The 19,344-nt window shown below is 37.5% G+C and overlaps 1 protein-coding gene across 3 annotated transcripts in view; it reads right to left on the bottom strand.

Annotated features, from left to right (window-relative positions):
- The window catches only part of Sfmbt1 (Scm like with four mbt domains 1), a 128,147-nt gene that overhangs the window by 49,582 nt on the left and 59,221 nt on the right, over positions 1 to 19,344 (bottom strand). For all 3 annotated transcript variants that reach the window (XM_048355836.1, XM_048355835.1, XM_048355834.1), the window contains 2 exons: positions 14,015 to 14,109; positions 3,494 to 3,734 (listed from right to left, as the gene is read on the bottom strand). In XM_048355836.1, the coding sequence (XP_048211793.1) occupies positions 3,494 to 3,734; positions 14,015 to 14,109 (336 nt within the window). The remainder of the gene's footprint in view (positions 1 to 3,493; positions 3,735 to 14,014; positions 14,110 to 19,344) is intronic.

The following is a 19,344-nucleotide window of genomic DNA, read 5'->3' as shown; positions in this document are numbered from 1 at the left end:
TATTTTATATTTTAGTTCAGTTTACTTGAGTTACAGTTAATAACATTTTCTTGTATCATTTGTTTTTTTTTCCAGATATCACTATTTTATGCATGTAAATCATTTTAAACTTTTAAAAAAATGTGATGCCTACATATGAGTTAACACATATGTGTTAAAAATAACACAACTTCATTATGGCTAATAGAATTTAAGAGAATGAAATGACAACTATGCATGCAAATCTCCCAAATGTCAAACTCATAAAAATTTGTAGGAATAGAACTTATATATAGAATTTTAAGATTTTAACCTACTTTTGTCATTCTTCCTTTTTCTTCATTTGCCTTTTTTTTTTTTTTTGGCCAGTCCTGGGCCTTGGACTCAGGGCCTGAGCACTGTCCCTGGCCTCTTCCCGCTCAAGGCTAGCACTCTGCCACCTGAGCCACAGCGCCCCTTCTGGCCGTTTTCCATATATGTGGTGCTGGGGAATCGAACCAAGAGCTTCATGTAAGAGGCAAGCACTCTTGCCACTAGGCCATATTCCCAGCCCCTTCATTTGCTTTTTATTTTAAAATTTTTATCTTCTTTTCTCTTCAAATATTGTCTGTGCTGTCACTTCTTTCCTGTACTAACATGTACTGTTTCTCACATCTAATCATTTTTTCCTGTTTAAGTTCTACCTTTTCTTTTTTCAAATCTCCCTTTTCTCCAATCACCTCTTTTTTGAATTTTTATAAATTTTATTTATCTCTTTATCATTATTATTAATATTTTAGCTTATTTTGTTACTCTTTTTCTTTCTGAGACAGAATTTCATTGTACCCCAGGCTGGTGTGGATCCTTGTGATCCTTGTTTCCACCTCCTGAATGCTAAGAACACAGGTATGCATAACCACATCAGCTCTTTTAGCTTGTTTTGCAATGCCCTTATCTAACTCAGTGTTCATTTCTGTGTGATTATATTTCTCTTGAGAGGATTATATTCCACTCTTTTCTCTCTTCTTTCATTATAATAATCTTGTATGCAGTTCAATGAAAATTCTCTCCTGTTGTTATTGATAAAATGAGATGTATTTTCCCACATTCTCATAAGATTGTGAGCCAGTAATTTCCTATCTCTATATTTCCCTCTTGGATTATTTTTTTTACCAGGTAAAAAACATGGTCATCTCTAAATACTATTCTTTACCAAAAATCCAGATTTCTTGAGGAAATGGCTGATTTCAAGCCTAAGATAGAAAAACTAATTAAGCCAAAAGAAACTAACAAGGAATGAAAACAATATATATATCAAAGGAGAAAGCAGCCAGCTTGAAAAGGAATCCACTTGCCAATATAGGCACATTCCAGCAGCAAAAAAAGTAATGATAATATAAAAGGTTTAAAGCCATGGAATAAAGTAAGAATCCTAAGTCCACACAGACATACATATATATATATATACACATATACATACATACATACACAAATGTGTATATTAGAAATGTAGAAGAAATGAGAAAAACACTATTTGATATCTATTACAGTAACAAACTATTTTTGACAAAGCCTATCTATGGATTTTTTTTAAATGAGTACAATTCAAAATAGCAATGAGATATTTTCATAATCTTACATTCCCATAAGATTTTAACTTAAAATGGTAAGGAATACTTTTACAGTGGAAAAACCTTACACATAACAACCTAATCGAGTAATGAAAGTTAATATTAACACTAATAAGAGAAATCAACATGTTATCTCCTCAAAGGATGTAAAAAGAGGTATAATTTCTTCTTTTTTTTAACCAGAAACAATTTGAATCTAAGGAAGTATAAGACAAACACAAACTGAGGGAGACTCTACCAGGTAACTAGCTCATCCTCTTCAAAAATGTTAAGACCAGGGGCTGGAAATGTGGCTTAGTTGGTAGAGGGTTTGCCTAGCATACATGAAGCACTGGGTTTGATTCCTCAGCACCACATATACAGAAAAAGCAGGAAGTGGCGCTGTGGCTCAAGTGGTAGAGTGCTAGCCTTGAGCAAAGAGAAGCCAGGGACAGTGCTCAGGTCCTAAGTTCAAGCCCCAGGACTTTCTAAAAAAAAAAGAAAATGTTAAGACCAAGGAACAAGAAAAGATCGAGAAAGCTAAAGAAGCATGACAATTAAACATTACATGATCTCACACTCAGGGTACTTAACAAGGAACAGAAAGTGGGCATAAGGAATACTCCTGAGACTAGGGGAAACTAGCCTGCATCTTTTAAAATGTCCAAGTCATGAAAGATACACAGGAAACGTGAGGAACTGTTCCATATGAAAGGAAATGTATATATGAAACATGACAACTGAATGTATGAAACACTCCTAGATTTTCTTTTATTGTAAAAATATTGATTGGGACAATCAATTGGTAAAATCTGAAAAGGATCTGAAAGTTAAATAACATTCCCAAAGTCACTTTTCTGATTCTGACATTTTATTGGGCTCATGAGTTTTTGTTTTCTGAGGTCCATTAAGGTACTTATGAATAAAAAGGCACCATGTCTAAAACTGACTCTCAAACCATTAAGAAAAGCATGTGTGGGCAGGTAGAAAAGGATAAAGTAAATGTGGTAAAATGTCAACATTTGGGAAAACTTGATAAGATGGCCCCCAAAGTTTTCTACACTACTCTTTAAAATATTCCTGTAAATCTCAACTTATTGCAAAATAACAAGCTAAAAGAATCCAGGTGTAGAGGCTCATATCTATAATCATAGCTACCTGGGAGACTGGGATTGGCAGAGTGAGGTTTGAGGCCAGCCTGGGCAAAAAAGTTGCACAACTTCCATTTCAACCCATATAAAAGCTGAGCATGGTGGCTTACACATGTCATACCACAGTAAACATAAACAAGAGGATCACAGTTCATAAAAGCCAAGACCCTATTTGAAAAATAAGGCAAAAAGACTAAAGATATGGCTCATGTGGCAGAGCACCTCCTGAGAAGTGTAAGAACCTGAGTTCAAAGCCCAGGTCCACCAAAAATAAAAAAGTTAAAAGGAAAATGAAAGTTGAAAAGTATGATATTTTCCTGAATCTAAGTTTCTCTTTCCTTCCCCATCTTACCTTACCCTTCTCTTTCTTCTGCTTTTACTCTCTTGCTTCATTCCTATGGAGAACACTCCATTGATCTGAAGCATCATTTGGTTCATTTTAAGAGTTCATAGTTACCAGTTCCCATTGCTTAGGGACAAGTGGAAAGAAGAAAATAAAAAAAGACACTCAATAGTACACTAACTTGGCCTGATGTATAGTCTCAAAAGATGTGAAGAGATGATTAAAAATCTTTGCAGAAAAAAATAATTTCAAAAGGAAAAAAAGATGATTTCTGCACACTGGGAAATGTTCATTATTTTTTATAAGTACTTTCATTCAAAATGTTAACCTAAATAAGTTGAGTAAACATATGTGCCATGGGCAATCCAAATGTTCTTACAATGACCATCATGCCTTAATGAGAAGTTTGTTTTGTTTTGTTTTGTTTTTACCTTCTGGGGCTTCAAGGGTCTTTTTATTCTGCTCACACCACCCAAGGGGGTAGAGACCCGCCTTCCTGATGTCACACCAGAAGTCTGCTCTCCGGTCCTCTCCATAGCCATCATAACGAAGGAGAAGCAACTGTTCACAGGCGGTGATGATTGTGGCAACCCAGTAGGTTTCAGGATCTGTCTTCACAGCTACCTCCAGTTTCATCCCAGGAGCAAATCCATTTTGTAAACGTATGTCCACCTGATAAATGATAACAGATAAATGATATTAGGCCCCAGACAAGTGTCTTAAATGAGTATTTCTCTACCAACATTCTTCTTTAAGTCTTAGGAACTCTAAAGTAATAAAATCTTCTCAAGGGAAACCTGACAAATTCCAGTTCTAACTCATCGTTGTGAGCCACACAAAATAAATTCCTTTTTCTTTATTTAAAAAAAAAATTATTGCGAAGGTGATGTACATAGGGTTATAGTTACAAAGTCAGGTAATGGGTACATTTCTTTTTAAATTAATTTATTGTCATTATAGAGGTCAAGTACAGAGGGATTACAACTATATGAGTCAGGTAATGAGTACATTTCCTTTCCTACAGTGTCTTCTATTCCCTCTCTTTCCCAGTCCCTCCTTCCCCTCTCCACCCATAAGTTGTATAGTCAGACTTTTATCAGTGTCCAGTGAGCTCCACTGCTGTACTTTTTCACACACACCCCAGTTTTTTATCCTCCCTGAAGCCCTTTCAAAGATATACACTTGAATACACCATACATAAGGAAGACAGAATCATCAAAAACTAAAATCTAGAAACATATGAAGAAATGTTTAACATCCCTGGCAATAAAGGAAATGCAAATAAAAACAACCCTGAGATACCACCTCACTCCAGTTAGAATGGCCTATACTCTGAAATGATGAAGGAGGTGCGGGGAAAGAGGAACCCTTCTCCATTGTTGTTGGGAGTGCAAATTAGTACAACCACTTTGGAGAACAGTATGGAGGTTCCTCAAAAAGCTCAACATAGACATACCCAGCCATACCACTCCTAGGCATCTATCCTGAACAACAGGCCCCAAGATATCAAAAAGACATTTGCACTTCCATGTTTATCACTGCACAATTCACAATAGCCAAAATATGGAAACAACCCAGATGCCCCTCCACAGATGAATGGATCCAAAAAATATGGTACCTATACACAATGGAATACTACATAGCAATTAGAAATAGTGAAATATTGGTATTCGCAGGGAAATGGTCAGAACTTGAATAAATAATGTTGAGTGAGACAAGCCTAGAACACAGAAAACAAAGGGGCATGATCTCCCTGATATATGACTGTTAAGGTGGGGGGAGGGGGAGACAGTAGAGACCAGGTCTGTGAAACCAAAAGCTTCTTGTCAAATGGTATTTCCCACAGGTTTGGGTCAGCGACCCTACATTATGTAACTAAAACCAAACAATTACTCAAATATAAAGGTCAAAAATAGACCTCTCAGTGTATCACAATAGCTCAAAAGCTATGTATGTACGTTCATATAAGACAAGGATAAGCAACCCCTATTGCCGACATTACATTTAAAGCCCTAGGTGAATTTCCTTTGGCGTAGGCCACGTGGCTACTGTATATGTTTTTGGTACACTGTGTATTGTATATATGTCTACCTGACCTAGGGAAGGGAAAGAAAAACAGGGTGTAACATATCACAAGAAATGTACACACTGCCCTACTATGTAACTGTACCCCTTTTGCACAATACCTTGTCAAAAAAAAAGCTTAATTAATAAATTATAAGAAAAAAACTAAAATTTAAAAAAGATAAAGAGAAGCCTATTGTTTCCATATCTTGGAGTTCATTTCACTATGTATATGATTTTATATAAATATGAAGAGGCACTTAGGCATTGCATCTTTGTGTTTCTCTCCCAAGAGTATCCTCTTTTGATCTCACAGTGTGTGAATCTCTAGAATCCTGTATAATTTATCATATTTCAGTTCATTTTCGATCTAATTTCTGCATACCAGAGAAAACATGTGCCATTTGCATTTCTGAGCTTGGCTTACCTCACTTAACATTTGCTCTACTTCCATCCATTTCCCTGCAAATGATAATATTTTATTCCTTCTAGTAGCTGTGTAAAATTCCATTGTGTATAGGTACCACATTTTTTGGATCCACTCATCTATTGTCAGACATTTGGGCTGTTTCCATGGGCTATTGTGAATAGTGAGACAATGAACATGGATGTATAGGTGTCCTTATCATAACCTGGTTCATAATGTTCAGGGTAGAAACCTAGGAGTGTTATGGCTGGGCTGTAGAGAAGGTCTATGTTTAGCTTTTTGGTGAACCAGCAGACTGTGGTCCAGAGTGATTGTACTAGCTTACATTACTACCAACAGGGAAGCAGGGTTACTCTTTCCCCATATCCCCACCAACATTTGCTGTTGTTTGAAACCACAATGTTGGCCAACCTAACTGCGGTGAGATGGAATCTCAGAGTTGTTTTGATTTGCATTTCCTTGGCCTTTACAGCCAGGGATGATAGGCAGTTCTTCCATGTTTCTTTGCCATTCTTACCTCTTCTTCTGAAAAGTCTTTTCTTAGCTACTTTTGCCCATTTTGTGATTGGCTTATTTGGTTTACGAGGCATTAGTTTCTTGGGCTCCTTGTATATATTGGATATTAGGCCTTTGTCTGATATATTACTGTTAAAGATCTTCTCCCAGTTAAAGATCTTCTCCCAGTCTACTGGCTGTCTTTCTAGTTTAGTAACTATGTCCTTAGCTGTGCAGAAACTTTATTTTGATGTAGTTCCACTTGTCAAGTCTCTCTCCTATCTGTTGTGCTCCTGGGACTCTATTCAAGAAGTTTCTAGCTATATCTATAAGTTGTAATGTTTCTCCTACTGTCTCTTGCAGTAGTTTCAAAGTTTCAGGTCTAACATTGAGGTCTCTGACCCACTTTGAATTAACATTAGTGCATGTGTCAAACAGGGATTCACTTTTAGTTTTCTGCATATGGATGTCCAATTTTCTCAACACTGACTGTTGAAGAGGCTATTTCCCCCCACTGTATGTCTTTGGGCCCTTATCAAGTATCAGATAATTGTAAGCATATGGTTTTATTTCTGGGTTTTCTATTCTTTTTTTTTTTGGCCAGTCCTGGGCCTTGGACTCAGGGCCTGAGCACTGTCCCTGGCTTCTTCCCGCTCAAGGCTAGCACTCCGCTACTTGAGCCACAGCGCCGCTTCTGGCCGTTTTCTGTATATGTGGTGCTGGGGAATCGAACCTAGGGCCTCGTGTATCCGAGGCAGGCACTCTTGCCACTAGGCTATATCCCCAGCCCCCTGGGTTTTCTATTCTGTTCCATTGATCTTCGCATTTATTTTTGTGCCAGTATCAAGCTATTTTTGTTACAGGTCTGTAATAGAGTTTGAAGTGGTATCATAATACCATCCACAAGACTTTCTGCCTAAAATTGCTTTGGTTATTCTAGGTCTTTTGTTGTCCCATATAAATTTTTGGATTGTCTTCTCTATCTCAGTAAAAAATGTCATTAGGATTTTGATAAGGATCACACTGAATTTCTATATCACTTTAGGGAGTGTGACCATGTTCACAATACTGATTCCACCTATCTGTGAACATGGAAGGTCTTTCCATTTTCTAGAGTCCTCTGATTTCTTTCTTTTTATAGTTTTCACTGTAAAGATACTTTACGTCTTTGGTTAGGTTTATTCCTCGATATTTTTTTAAGGCTATTGCAAATGGTCTAGTGCATTCTTTTTGAACATCATCATCTCTTCCCCCAACTTTTCCCCTCTCTATCCCTTCCCCTATAAATTGTATAGTTCATTTTCAACACAGGGTCTAATGAGTATCACTACTGCATTTGTTTACCCCTTGTCCCACCATTTCTGTGTGCCCCTTTACCATCCCCCAAACAGATAAACTTACATACAAAAGGTACAGGAATCCAAAAGAGCAAACAAAAAGAAAAAAATGAAAAATAACAAAAAACTTCTTGTTCCCATTTCTTGGAGTTCATTTCAATAAACATCATTATATATAGTCAGATGCACAAAGCTACTGAGCCTTTGTGATCCTCTCCTAAGAATGTCCTTCTTTGGTCTTACTGTGTGAACATTTAGAATATTGTCAAATTTATCATATCCAAGTGTAATTTTTTGTCTTTTACCATCCATTGTGTTTGCTTGTAGATTTAGAGGCATATTCTAATTACTACAAGTGAAGGAAACCATGCAACCTATGTTTCTTTGGGTCTGGCTTACTTCACTTAATATAATTTTTTCCAAGTCTTTTCATTTCCTTATGAATGGGACAATGTCATTCTTTCTGATGGAAGCATAGAATTCAATTGTGTGTGTGTGTGTGTGTGTGTGTATCACATTTTCTTGATCTATTCATCCACTGAAGGGCGTCTGGGTTGATTCCATATCTTGACTATGGTAAGAATGCTGTAATGAACATGGTTGTGCTAGTGGCTTTACTGCGGCCTAGTTGATAAGTGACCAGGAGTAGAATTGCTGGGTCATAGGAAAGATCTATGTTTAGTCTTTTTTTTTTTTTTTTGCCAGTCTTGGAACTTTCGCACTCAGGGCCTGGGCACTGTCCCTGAGCTTCTTTTGCTCAAGGCTAACATTCTACCACTTGCGCCATACCACCACTTCTGGCTTTTTGTGTTTATGTGGTACTGAGGAATCGAACCCAGGGCTTCATGCATGCTAGGCAAGCACTCTACCACTAAGCCACATTTCCAGCCCCATATGTTTAGTCTTTTGAAGAACCTCCACACTGTTTCCCAGAGTGGTTGAACAAGTTTACATTTCCACCAACAGTGTAGTAGCATTCTTTTGATCACATTCCAGCCAGCATCTGTTACTGTTCATTTCCTTTTTTTTTATTTGTTTATTAATTGAACACAAATTTTTTTACAAGGTGTTGTGCAAAAAGGGTACAGTTAAATAGTAGGGCAGTGTGTACATTTCTTGTGATATCTTACGTCCTGTTTTCTATCCCTTCTCTAGGTCAGGTAGACATATATACAATATACAATGTATCAAGAACATATACAGTATTCACAGACTTGGTCTCTACTGTCTCTCCCGTCTCCCTTTGTTAACAGTCATATATCAGGGAGATCATGCCCCTTTGTTTTCTGTGTTCTAGGCTTGTCTCGCTCAACATTATTTGTTCAAGTTCTGACCATTTCCCTGCGAATAACAATATTTCACCATTCCTAATCGCTATGTAGTATTCCATTGTGTATAAGTACCATATTTTTTGGATCCATTCGTCTGTGGAGGGGCATCTGGGTTGTTCCCATATTTTGGCTATTGTGAATTGTGCAGTGATAAACATGGAAGTACAAATGTCTTTTTGATATCTTGGGGCCTGCTGTTTAGGATAGATGCCTAGGAGTGGTATGGCTGGGTCATAGGGTAGGTCTATATTGAGCTTTTTGAGAAACCTCCATACTGATCTCCAAAGTGGTTGTACTAATTTGCACTCCCAACAACAATGGAGAAGGTTTCCTCTTTCCCCGCACCCTCTCCAGCATTTGTTGTTGCCTGAGTTCAGAGTATAGGCCATTCTAACTGGGGTGAGGTGGTATCTCAGGGTTGTTTTTATTTGCATTTCCTTTACTACCAGGGATGTTGAGCATGTCCTCATGTGTTTCATTGCCATTTTTATATCTTCTCTTGTGAAGTCTCTCTTTAGCTCTTTTGCCCATTTCCTAATAGGTTTATTGGGCTTGGAGGGGCTTAGTTTTTTTAGTTCTCTGTAGATGACAGATATCAAGCCTTTGTCTGTTGCTGTGCTGGTAAAGATCCTTTCCCATATGGTTGGCTGTCTTTCTATTTTGGTGGCTATGTCCTTAGCTGTGCAGAAACTTTTTAATTTGTAGTAGTCCCATTTGTCGAGTCTCTCCCCTATTTGTTGTGCCCCTGGGACTCTATTCAGGAAGTTCCTTCCTGTGCCTATAAGTTCTAGCGTCTTTCCTACTCTGTCCTTCAGTAGATCAGTATGGAGGTTTCTCAAAAAGCTCAATATAGACCTACCCTATGACCCAGCCATACCACTCCTAGGCATATATCCAGAACAGCAGGCCCCAAGATATCAAAAAGACATTTGCACTTCCATGTTTATTGCTGCACAATTTACAATAGCCAAAATATGGAAACAACCCAGATGCCCCTCCACAGATGAATGGATCCAAAAAATATGGTACCTATACACAATGGAATACTACATAGCGATTAGGAATGGTGAAATATTGTTATTCGCAGGGAAATGGTCAGAACTCGAACAAATAATGTTGAGCGAGACAAGTCTAGAACACAGAAAACAAAGGGGCATGATCTCCCTGATATATGACTGTTAAGATGGGGTGACGGAGAGACAGTAGAGACCAGGTCTGTGAAACCAAAAACTGCTTGTCAAATGGTATTTCCCACAGGATTGGGTCAGCGACCCAACAGTATGTAACTAAAACCAAACAACTACTCAACATATAAAGGTCAAGAATTGACCTCTCAGTGGAATACAATAGCTCAAAAGCTATGTATGTACGTTCATATAAGACTACTGTCGACATATTGTCTAATGTCGACATTACATTTAAAGCCCTAGGCGAATTTTCTTGGGCATAGGCCACATGGCTACTGTATATGTTCTTGGTACATTGTGTATTGTATATATGTCTACCTGACCTAGGGAAGGGAAAGAAAAACAGGGTGTAAGATATCACAAGAAATGTACACACTGCCCTACTATGTAACTGTACCCTTTTTGCACAACACCTTGTCAAAAAATTTTGTTTAATTAATAAATAAATTACAAAAAAAGACTATTTTAAAAGATTAACAAACCCAATGAAGATAAAATACTCATCTAAGATGTATAACTCTTCAGTTTTCAACTTAAAAGAGACACAGTGACCTAAGAATCAGACTAATATGATTTGAGTTTTTATATAAGGACAAATTGAAAATAGCAAGGCTCTTTAACTTATAAAGACAACAGCTAAAAAAAACAAAGGTCTAACTTCACAAAATCATTGTAAATACTGAGTGTCAGTGTCATCACAAATCCTAGAACAAAGGAACTATAAAACCTGCCAATTCCAACCCCTAATATACTTGGAGACAGAGTCTTTATGGAGAACGCCCCAGGCCAATCAGGCCACTATAACAAAATACCTTATACTAAAGTAATTCATAAACAGAAAATTATCACTTAAAATTCTGGTAGCTGAAGAATCCAAACATAAAAGCCCCAGCAATTTAATATCTGGTGAGGACTATCTGCTTCAGAAGCGGTACATTCTTGCTATGTCTTCATAGCAGAAGAAGAAAGCAAACTCCCTCATGTTCCTTTTATAAAGGTACTAAGCCAATTCAGATGAGTAAACACCTCAGGATCTAATAATTTCCTAAATCCCCACTTTTTCACAGGGGATTAGGTTTTAATTTTGAATCTGAGGAGGGTAGCACAACATTCAGATCACAGCAGAGTTAATTAGATTGATAAGAACATAGAGGGAACTCACTATGTCATAATTAGGACCTTTATAAGAAGAGATACTAAAGAACACTTGTGCACAGATGCACATGTGTATTTATGTGCACACACTCTCCCAACCATAGTCATATGTGAAGACACACCAAAAGAGAGAGAGAGAGAGAGAGAGAGAGAGAGAGAGAGAGAGAGAGAGAGAGAGAGAGAAACAAACCAAGAAAAAGGAACCTCACCAGAAACTGACCATGTTTTTCATCTCAAGACTTTCTTTTATAGGGCTGGGAATGTGGCCTAGTGGCAAGAGTGCCTGCCTCGTATACATGAAGCCCTGGGTTCAATTCCCCAGCACCACATATACAGAAAACGGCCAGAAGTGGCACTGTTGCTCAAGTGTCAGAGTGCTAGTCTTGAGCAAAAAGAAGCCAAAGACAGTGCTCGGGCCTTGAGTCCAAGCCCCTGGACTGGCAAAAAAAAAAAAAAAAAGACTTTCTTTTATGATACTGGGGTTTGAACTCAGGAGATCAAGCTTACTAGGCAACTGGCTTTACTGCTGAACCATGCCTCAAACCCTTTGGGCCACCTGTTATTTTTGAGGTCTTGCTTCCTGTCATTCCGGAACATGCATTGATGGTGATCCACCTATTTTAGGCTTCTCACCACCGCTAGGATTACAGTCATGTAACCACCATATGCAGTTTCTTACACTAAGACTGAGTCTCAGGGACTTTCCTGCTGGGGCTGGCCTAGAACTAAGATCATTTTGACGTCCTATGTAGCTAGGATTGCAGTAGGAAAGCCATTGACAACTGGTTTCATCTTAGCAGTCAAGACTATGAGAAAATAACTTTTTTGGTTAAGCCACTCAAGTTTACAAATCTTTGGTTATGACTGTCAATCAGACTAAGATAAACATGAAGTAATTTTTTTAATTATTTTACTTTTGAAAGAGTCTATGTACCTAAAGCTGACCTCAAACTCACTATGTAACCCAAGCTTGCCGGAATCTCACAATACTCCTCCCTCTGCCTTCTGAGTGCTGGCATTATAGGCACAAACCACCATGCCTTACAGTAATTCTAGATTTATTTCATGTGTTTAAATTAAAGGGAGTTTGGAGAGAATCAGTTAAAATCTAAGTCTGGATGTATATTTTCTTACATTCTAAATTACTGCATCGGGCAAATATGTTGTATGTCGTCAAAGCATTAAGTTAGGCTGTTAGTGAATAAAACTGGGATGCATCAGTCACTAATATGACTGACATACTTATGCTCTATTCAACACGAGGGAAATTAATGTTACTTAAATTGCTCTCAATAGGAAAACCATTTATCTTGCTGGCTATGTCCTTTGCCATGCATGAGCTCTGCAGTTTAATGCAATCCCATTTATCCAGCTTTCTTTGATTTGTTGTGTTTCTGGATCTTTATTTAGGAAGTTTCAACCTGAATCAAGGAGCCCTAGTGTATCCCCTACCCCCTTCTGTAATATTTTCAGGGTATCTGCTCTTGCCTTGAGATCTTTGATCCCTTCCATCAGAAAGAATAACATTGCCCCATTCATAAGGAAATGGAAAGACTTGGAAAAAAATCATATTAATGAAGTAAGCCAGGCCCAAACAAACATAGGCCCCATGGTGTCCCACATTTGTAATAATTAGTATATGTGTAGAATAGTCCTAGCAGAGGATAGCCATGTACATATGACCTTACAAAATGATGCTAATCGAAATGAACTCCAAGATATGGAAACAAGAGGTTTTTTTGGTTGTTTTTTGTTTTATTTTATGTACTATGTGAAGTGTTTTTTTTCTTTTTTCCTTAGTATTGTTTTTCCCTCTTTGGTTTATTCCCTATTGTCATTGCTTTTTATTCTGGTACCCTGTATCTTGTATATAAATATTTATCTGATTTGGGGAAGGGTAGGGGAATAACAAAATGGTTTTAGACAAAGGACAAAGGGTGAACCAATGCAACAGTGATACTAACAAGACACTAGGTTGGAAATAAACTTTACAACTTGTGGGGGGGGAATCGGGGGTAGGGGTGGAAAAGTGGGGAAAAAACAAGGGAGGGTGTAATAATGTCCCACAAGAAATGTACTCATTTCCTTACTTATGTACTCTGTATCTCATCCTTACAATAAAATAAATCTTAAATAAATAAATAAAGGAGCAGAGCCTGCTCATGCCTATAATCCTAGCTACTTAGGAGCCATGGATGACTGTGGTTTAAAGTTAGCCAGGGGGCAAAACTCTGTGAGTCTCCATCTCCAATTAACTACCAAACTGCTGGGCTGTATTTGTGGCTTAAGTGATAGAGCCTAGCCATGAGCAAGATCTGAAAGCCTGGACTTGAAGATTCAGTCTAGTACAAAAACAAACAAAACAAAAAGTACAACGAAGGCAAGACCATATATAAACTATTAAGCTTTCTCATCAAAATAAAGGCATATTCATAAACACTCAAAAAGAGAAGTACTATACTATGGAGTAGAAAATGCACAAGAACAAAAAGTTGTTTAGACTTTTGTTTCAGCTCCTTGATATTCACTTGTTTAAAGGGTTTGAATGGGGGCACACTAGTGGGAAACAGGTGGAAGAATGAAAAAAGTGAAGGGAGGAAAAGTACAGTCAGAATATTCAATATGAGCATGTGATGAAGGAAGTGGGAAACATGAAATGAGTCGGATGAGGGACAATGATGGGAGGAGTGACTGAGCAGGAAGCACTGAACATATAAACAGATGTTACATTGTAACCTTCTTGGTACAACCATTTGAAGTTTAAAAATTAATTTTTAAATAGATAATGATAATTGAGTAAAGAAAAAGTTTGGAGTACAGCTCATTTTTCTCAACATGGGTAGCAAGAAGAAGAAAAAGGAAAAGCTATTCAAATTTTTCAAATGTTCCAACTTAAAATAATTTTAATTATTAATAACATAATAACGAAAAGAGATATAACCAGTAAATCACTTACATGTTTGAAAGACCCATAGGGAACTGCTGTGGACCCTGTCTCTTCTAGATAATCTTCCCAGCTTAATTCCACTTCTTCCATGCCAGATCCAGTATCTGGAATTCAATACAAAATCAAACAGATAAATACCAACTAAACAAAATAAGAAAAAAATTAGTTACAGAATGCTCTTCAAGACAAGCTAACTGATTTTAAACCTAAGAATTAGTGGGTCTTGTTTTTTTGTGCTTTTTTTTTTTCATGTTTTACAAGTAGGTGACCTTAAAGTACTGGTTGTAGGGCTGGGAATATGGCCTAGTGGTAGAATGATTGCCTGGTATACAGGAAGCCCTGGGTTCGATTCTTCAGCACCACATAAACAAACAAACAAAAAAAAGGCCAGAAAGTGGCACTGTGGCTCCAGTGGTGGATTGCTAACCTTGAGCACAAAACAGAAGCCAGGGACAGTGCCCAGGCCCTGAGCACTGCCCCAGAACTGGCACAAAAAAAAAGGACTGGTTGTCAATGCAGAATAGCACTTCACTTGTCTCAGTGGCAAGTCTGTAACTGTGAAGTTCACCCAAATGGATCACATGCAGCTAGTGGAAGTGTAAAATTCAAGCACTTAGTTTTCCTAATAGATATTTCAAACTTTAAAAAAATTCAATCTGAGGCTGGGAATATAGCCTAGTGGTAAAGTGCTCACCTCATATACATGAAGCCCTGGGTTCAATTCCTCAGTACCACATATATAGAAAAAGCCAGAAGTGACGCTGTGACTCAAGTGGTAGAGTACCAGCCTTGAGCAAAAAGAAGCCAGGGACAGTGCTCAGGCCCTGAGTTCAAGCCCCAGGACTGGCAAAAGCAAAAACAAAACAAAACAAAAAATCAGGCTAGGAATAAGGCCCAGTGGCAAGAGTGCTTGCCTTATATACATGAAGCCCTGGGTTCGATTCCCCAGCACCAAATATATAGAAAATGGCCAGAAGTGGCACTGTGGCTCAAGTGGCAGAGTGCTAGCCTTGAGCAAAAAGAAGCCAGGGACAGGGCTCAGGCCCTGAATCCAAGCCCAGGACTGGCTAAATAAATAAATAAATAAATAAATAAATAAAGATAAATTCAATCTGATCCTGCATGTATTCTGAGTACAAGTACTAGTCAATTACTTTATCTCAACCAAAATATATATATATGAAACTAGCCTTGTTTCCTTCCCCTTTTTACTTGTTATATCTAATTCATATAAAAAGCTTCTATAGTTACTATCCTTAAAATATATCCCAAATCTAATCACTTCTCATCAATCTATCATTATCTCTAGGTCAAAGCCTAAACATAATAGCATTTATTTTCAATCTAGTTAAATATGGTCTAAAAAATCTTTAGACTTTAGTAAAAACCCTATGTGATCTAACTCTCTTAGCCATCTACCTCCTACTTTTACCAACCAGACTTCCTACTCACTGTATTCAGATAACAGTGAATTTTCTGCCACTGTGTTTGCTTTGTTTTGTTTTGAGAAAAGGCCTTACTATATATCCCATGCTAGCCTCAATCTTCTTGTCTCCACCTCCAAAGTGCCAGGATTACAAGGAACTGGGATTATTTAGATATGTACCACATCACATTCAGTTTCTTGCATTCTTTTGTTTTGTTTTGTTGGTAGTATTGGGGATTGAACCAAGAACCTCATAGAAGCCTGACAAGCACTATCTTGAACCATGCCCTCAATCCTTTTGTTTTTTCATTTGCTTTTCAGGTAAGGTCCCAAGCTTTTGCATAAGCCTGCCTTGAATTGTAATTTTTCTACTTCTGCCTTAATGGAAGTGGGGATTAAAAGTGTGTACCACCATGCCCAGCTAATCATGTTCCTTCTCCAAGGCCTCCACATTTGCTCTTCCTTCAGCTCAGAGGCTTATCAGCTAATGAGGATTATACCTCTATTTCATTCAAGCCTTTTCAGAAAAGCCTCATAACTACCCATTCTAAATGGGTCTCTGCTTCCATTTTCTTCATGGCATTCATTTTTACTTGACCAGTATCCCATATTTTGTTTTTGTTTTTGTTTGCACGCGTGTGTGTGTATGTGTGTGTGCACGCGCACTGCTTCCAAAGCTTCAATTCAAGGCTTAGGTTCCTAAGCTCTTTTGCTTAAGGCTGGTGCTCTAACAGTTGAGCCATAGCTCATCTTCTGCCTTTTTAGTGTTTAATTGGATATAAGAGTCTTATGGGCTTTATGCCCAGGCTGCTTTGAATTGTAATCCTCAGATCTCAGCCTCCTGTGTAGTTAGATTACTGGATTATTGGATAACTGGATAGTGGATAGCCACTAGTGTCTGGCATCATGTGTGTGTGTGTGTGTTTTTTCCCCTTTATGGGTCATAAACTCTGAGAAAACAGGAATTTTGTTTTGGCTATTCCGACTTTTTTTTTTTTTTTTTTTGGCCAGTCCTCGGGCTTGGACTCAGGGCCTGAGCACTGTCCCTGGCTTCTTCTTGCTCAAGGCTAGCACTCTGCCACTTGAGCCACAGCGCCACTTCTGGCCATTTTCTGTATATGTGGTGCTGGGGAATCGAACCTAGGGCCTCATGTATATGAGGCAAGCACTCTTGCCACTAGGCCATATCCCCAGCCCCTATTCCAACATTTTTGTCACCTGGACTCAAGTTATGTGGTGTACAATAAACAACAAATACTCGTTGAGTAGACAAAGATTCAAATACTCTATTATCTAATAATTAAACTTCACATAAACTCCTTAAGAGAATGTTTCATTATTCACTAATACATCCCTCTTCCTAGTACAATGCTTGATACAGAGCTAGTTCTTAATAAACAGGCATTAAGTATACCTTAGGCAAGCTAATGCTTCCCATAAACACAAGAAAGCAAATATGGGGATATTCACAACAGACTGTAACAATAATGGACTGAAAGCAGTCAGGAGAAGTTGTGGCAATACTTCCACAGAAGACTTCCATATAATAGCTGAAATGAATGCACTAGTATTGATACAGATACATCTCAAAAAACACCTATACTAAGTAGAAAATGCAAATGCAGAATAAGAAGTGAAGCAAGAAACAATTTACTCTTCAAAACAAAACTCAACAGAAGGTTAGAAATATATGCATATTAATAAGAGCAAGGAAACAGGAATAGAAAGAATATGCATGGACTTCAACAATGTTACCTTAGGGATAACAAAAAGAAAATAGATTAGAAAGGAATACAAGAGGCTTAGTTGTTTTTTTTTTCTTTTTAAAATGGAAATACATCATGGAGCATGGTGACACAGGCCAATAGTCCCAGCATTTGGGAGCTGGAGGCAGGAGAATTATAGAGCTAGCCTAGTCTAGATGGCAGATGCTGTCTCAAAACAAAGTTTTGTAAACACTACTGAGCATACAAATATGTATCTAAAATATAAATAAATACCACCTCACACACATTAGGATAACTATTATCAAAGAAACAGAAAATGACAAGTACTGGTAAGTACTTTGGAAATTATACCTGTTTAACACTAGTAGAAATGTAAAATTAAAAAGTCACTAAAGAAAACTATACTGACTTAAATTTTTTTTCAAAACTAATTTTTTTTTTTTTTTTTTTGGCCAGTCCTGGGCCTTGGACTCAGGGCCTGAGCACTGTCCCTGGCTTCTTCCCGCTCAAGGCTAGTACTCTGCCACGTGAGCCACAGCGCCGCTTCTGGCCATTTTTTCTGTATATGTGGTGCTGGGGAATCGAACCTAGGGCCTCGTGTATCCGAGGCAGGCACTCTTGCCACTAGGCTATATCCCCAGCCCCACAAAACTAAAATTTTAATAATGCCACTTCTGGGTAGAAACTCAAAAGAAATGAAAGGAGAAACAAAAATATATTAATACTTGAATGTTCTTTACAGCAATATTTACAATATTCTAAGGTCTTATCAACAGAAGAATGGATATACAAAATGTTGTACATATACACAAAGGAAATCCTGAACCATGCTACACCATGAACCTTAAGAATGTAATGCTAATTGAAATAAATAAGCCAGCCACATAATACTATATATGATCTCATTTATATACTATATATGATTTCATTATATTAGAGTAGTCAAATTCATAAAGACAAAAAATATAATGGTGGGAAAAAAGGAATGAGAGCTGTTGCTTAATTTATACACAGCACTCATTTGGGAAGATGTAAAAAGAGATGGCTAACAGTCTTGAGCAAAAAGAAAAACAACAACAAGTGAGAGCACAGGCCCTGAGTTCAAACCCCAGTACCAGCATATACAGACAGACAGATACACAGACACACAAGTAGTTGTGTGTTAACATTAAACAAGTAATACTGAAAATTTACATTGCATCTATTTTGATACAGTAGGAAATAGAACCAAATACAAGACAACATTATTAATTAAATATTCACAGCAAGTACATCTGTTATTTTTTCCATATGTTTTTATGTATTTAAAACTCTTCATTAGAAAGACAAGTAACAAAGACAGCTTTGAGAATAACCTTGGAACTTTAGGCCAACTTACAGTACTTAACACATCTAGGCATAACTAGGCTGAGTATTCACAGTCCTGGTTAAGTACTTCAGTCCCTTAATCAATATGCTAATTCAAATAGCAATAGTAGTAGTAGCAACAGCAGCAGCATCCAGGTATTAGTGGCTCATGCTTATAATCCTAGCTACTCAGAGGCAAGGAACCAGAAGATCATTGTCCAATGCTATGAGAGACAAAAAGTTCTCATTCTGAGAAAAGGAAGCATCTCATGACAGCAAAAGTCTCAATGGTGACCAGAATGTGTCACAACACGTACCAAGAGCTAAAAGAAAAAAAAAAATTCAACCCAGAATTCTATATCCAGCAAAAATATCCAATAATGAATGAGGGCTGGCCATCCTGATACTTGCCTGTAATCCCAGTACTCAGGATGTAATGGTGGAAGGTTCACCAACTCCAGGATAACCCAGACTACATAGCAAGACCTTGTCTTGAGATTTTGCTCAATGGTAGACTTCTTGTTTAACATGTTCAAAATCCCTCGTTCAATCCCAAGCACTTAAAAAAAAAGTGTAGGGGAATAAACAAATTCTCAGGTGATATGAAACTAAGAAAATCTGTTGCCTGCAGAAATACCCAAAGCAAAAGGTAAAGGACAAAAGAAAACAATCCTAGAATATCAGGCAAGAATAAATGACAATGGAAAAAAAGTAAAAATATTGAAAAATATTTTTTCTTTTAAAAATTATGTTCAGTAGTTAAAGTAACAATGTTAACAATCTCTGGAATGGTTCTTAAGATGAAATATTTAACCCAACTATATTATAACTAACAGGAT

Source organism: Perognathus longimembris, chromosome 10 (assembly GCF_023159225.1).
Source record: "Perognathus longimembris pacificus isolate PPM17 chromosome 10, ASM2315922v1, whole genome shotgun sequence".
NCBI lineage: Eukaryota > Metazoa > Chordata > Mammalia > Rodentia > Heteromyidae > Perognathus > Perognathus longimembris.
Note: the sequence above shows the minus strand (reverse complement) of the source record. Positions and strands in the feature narration are given on the sequence as shown.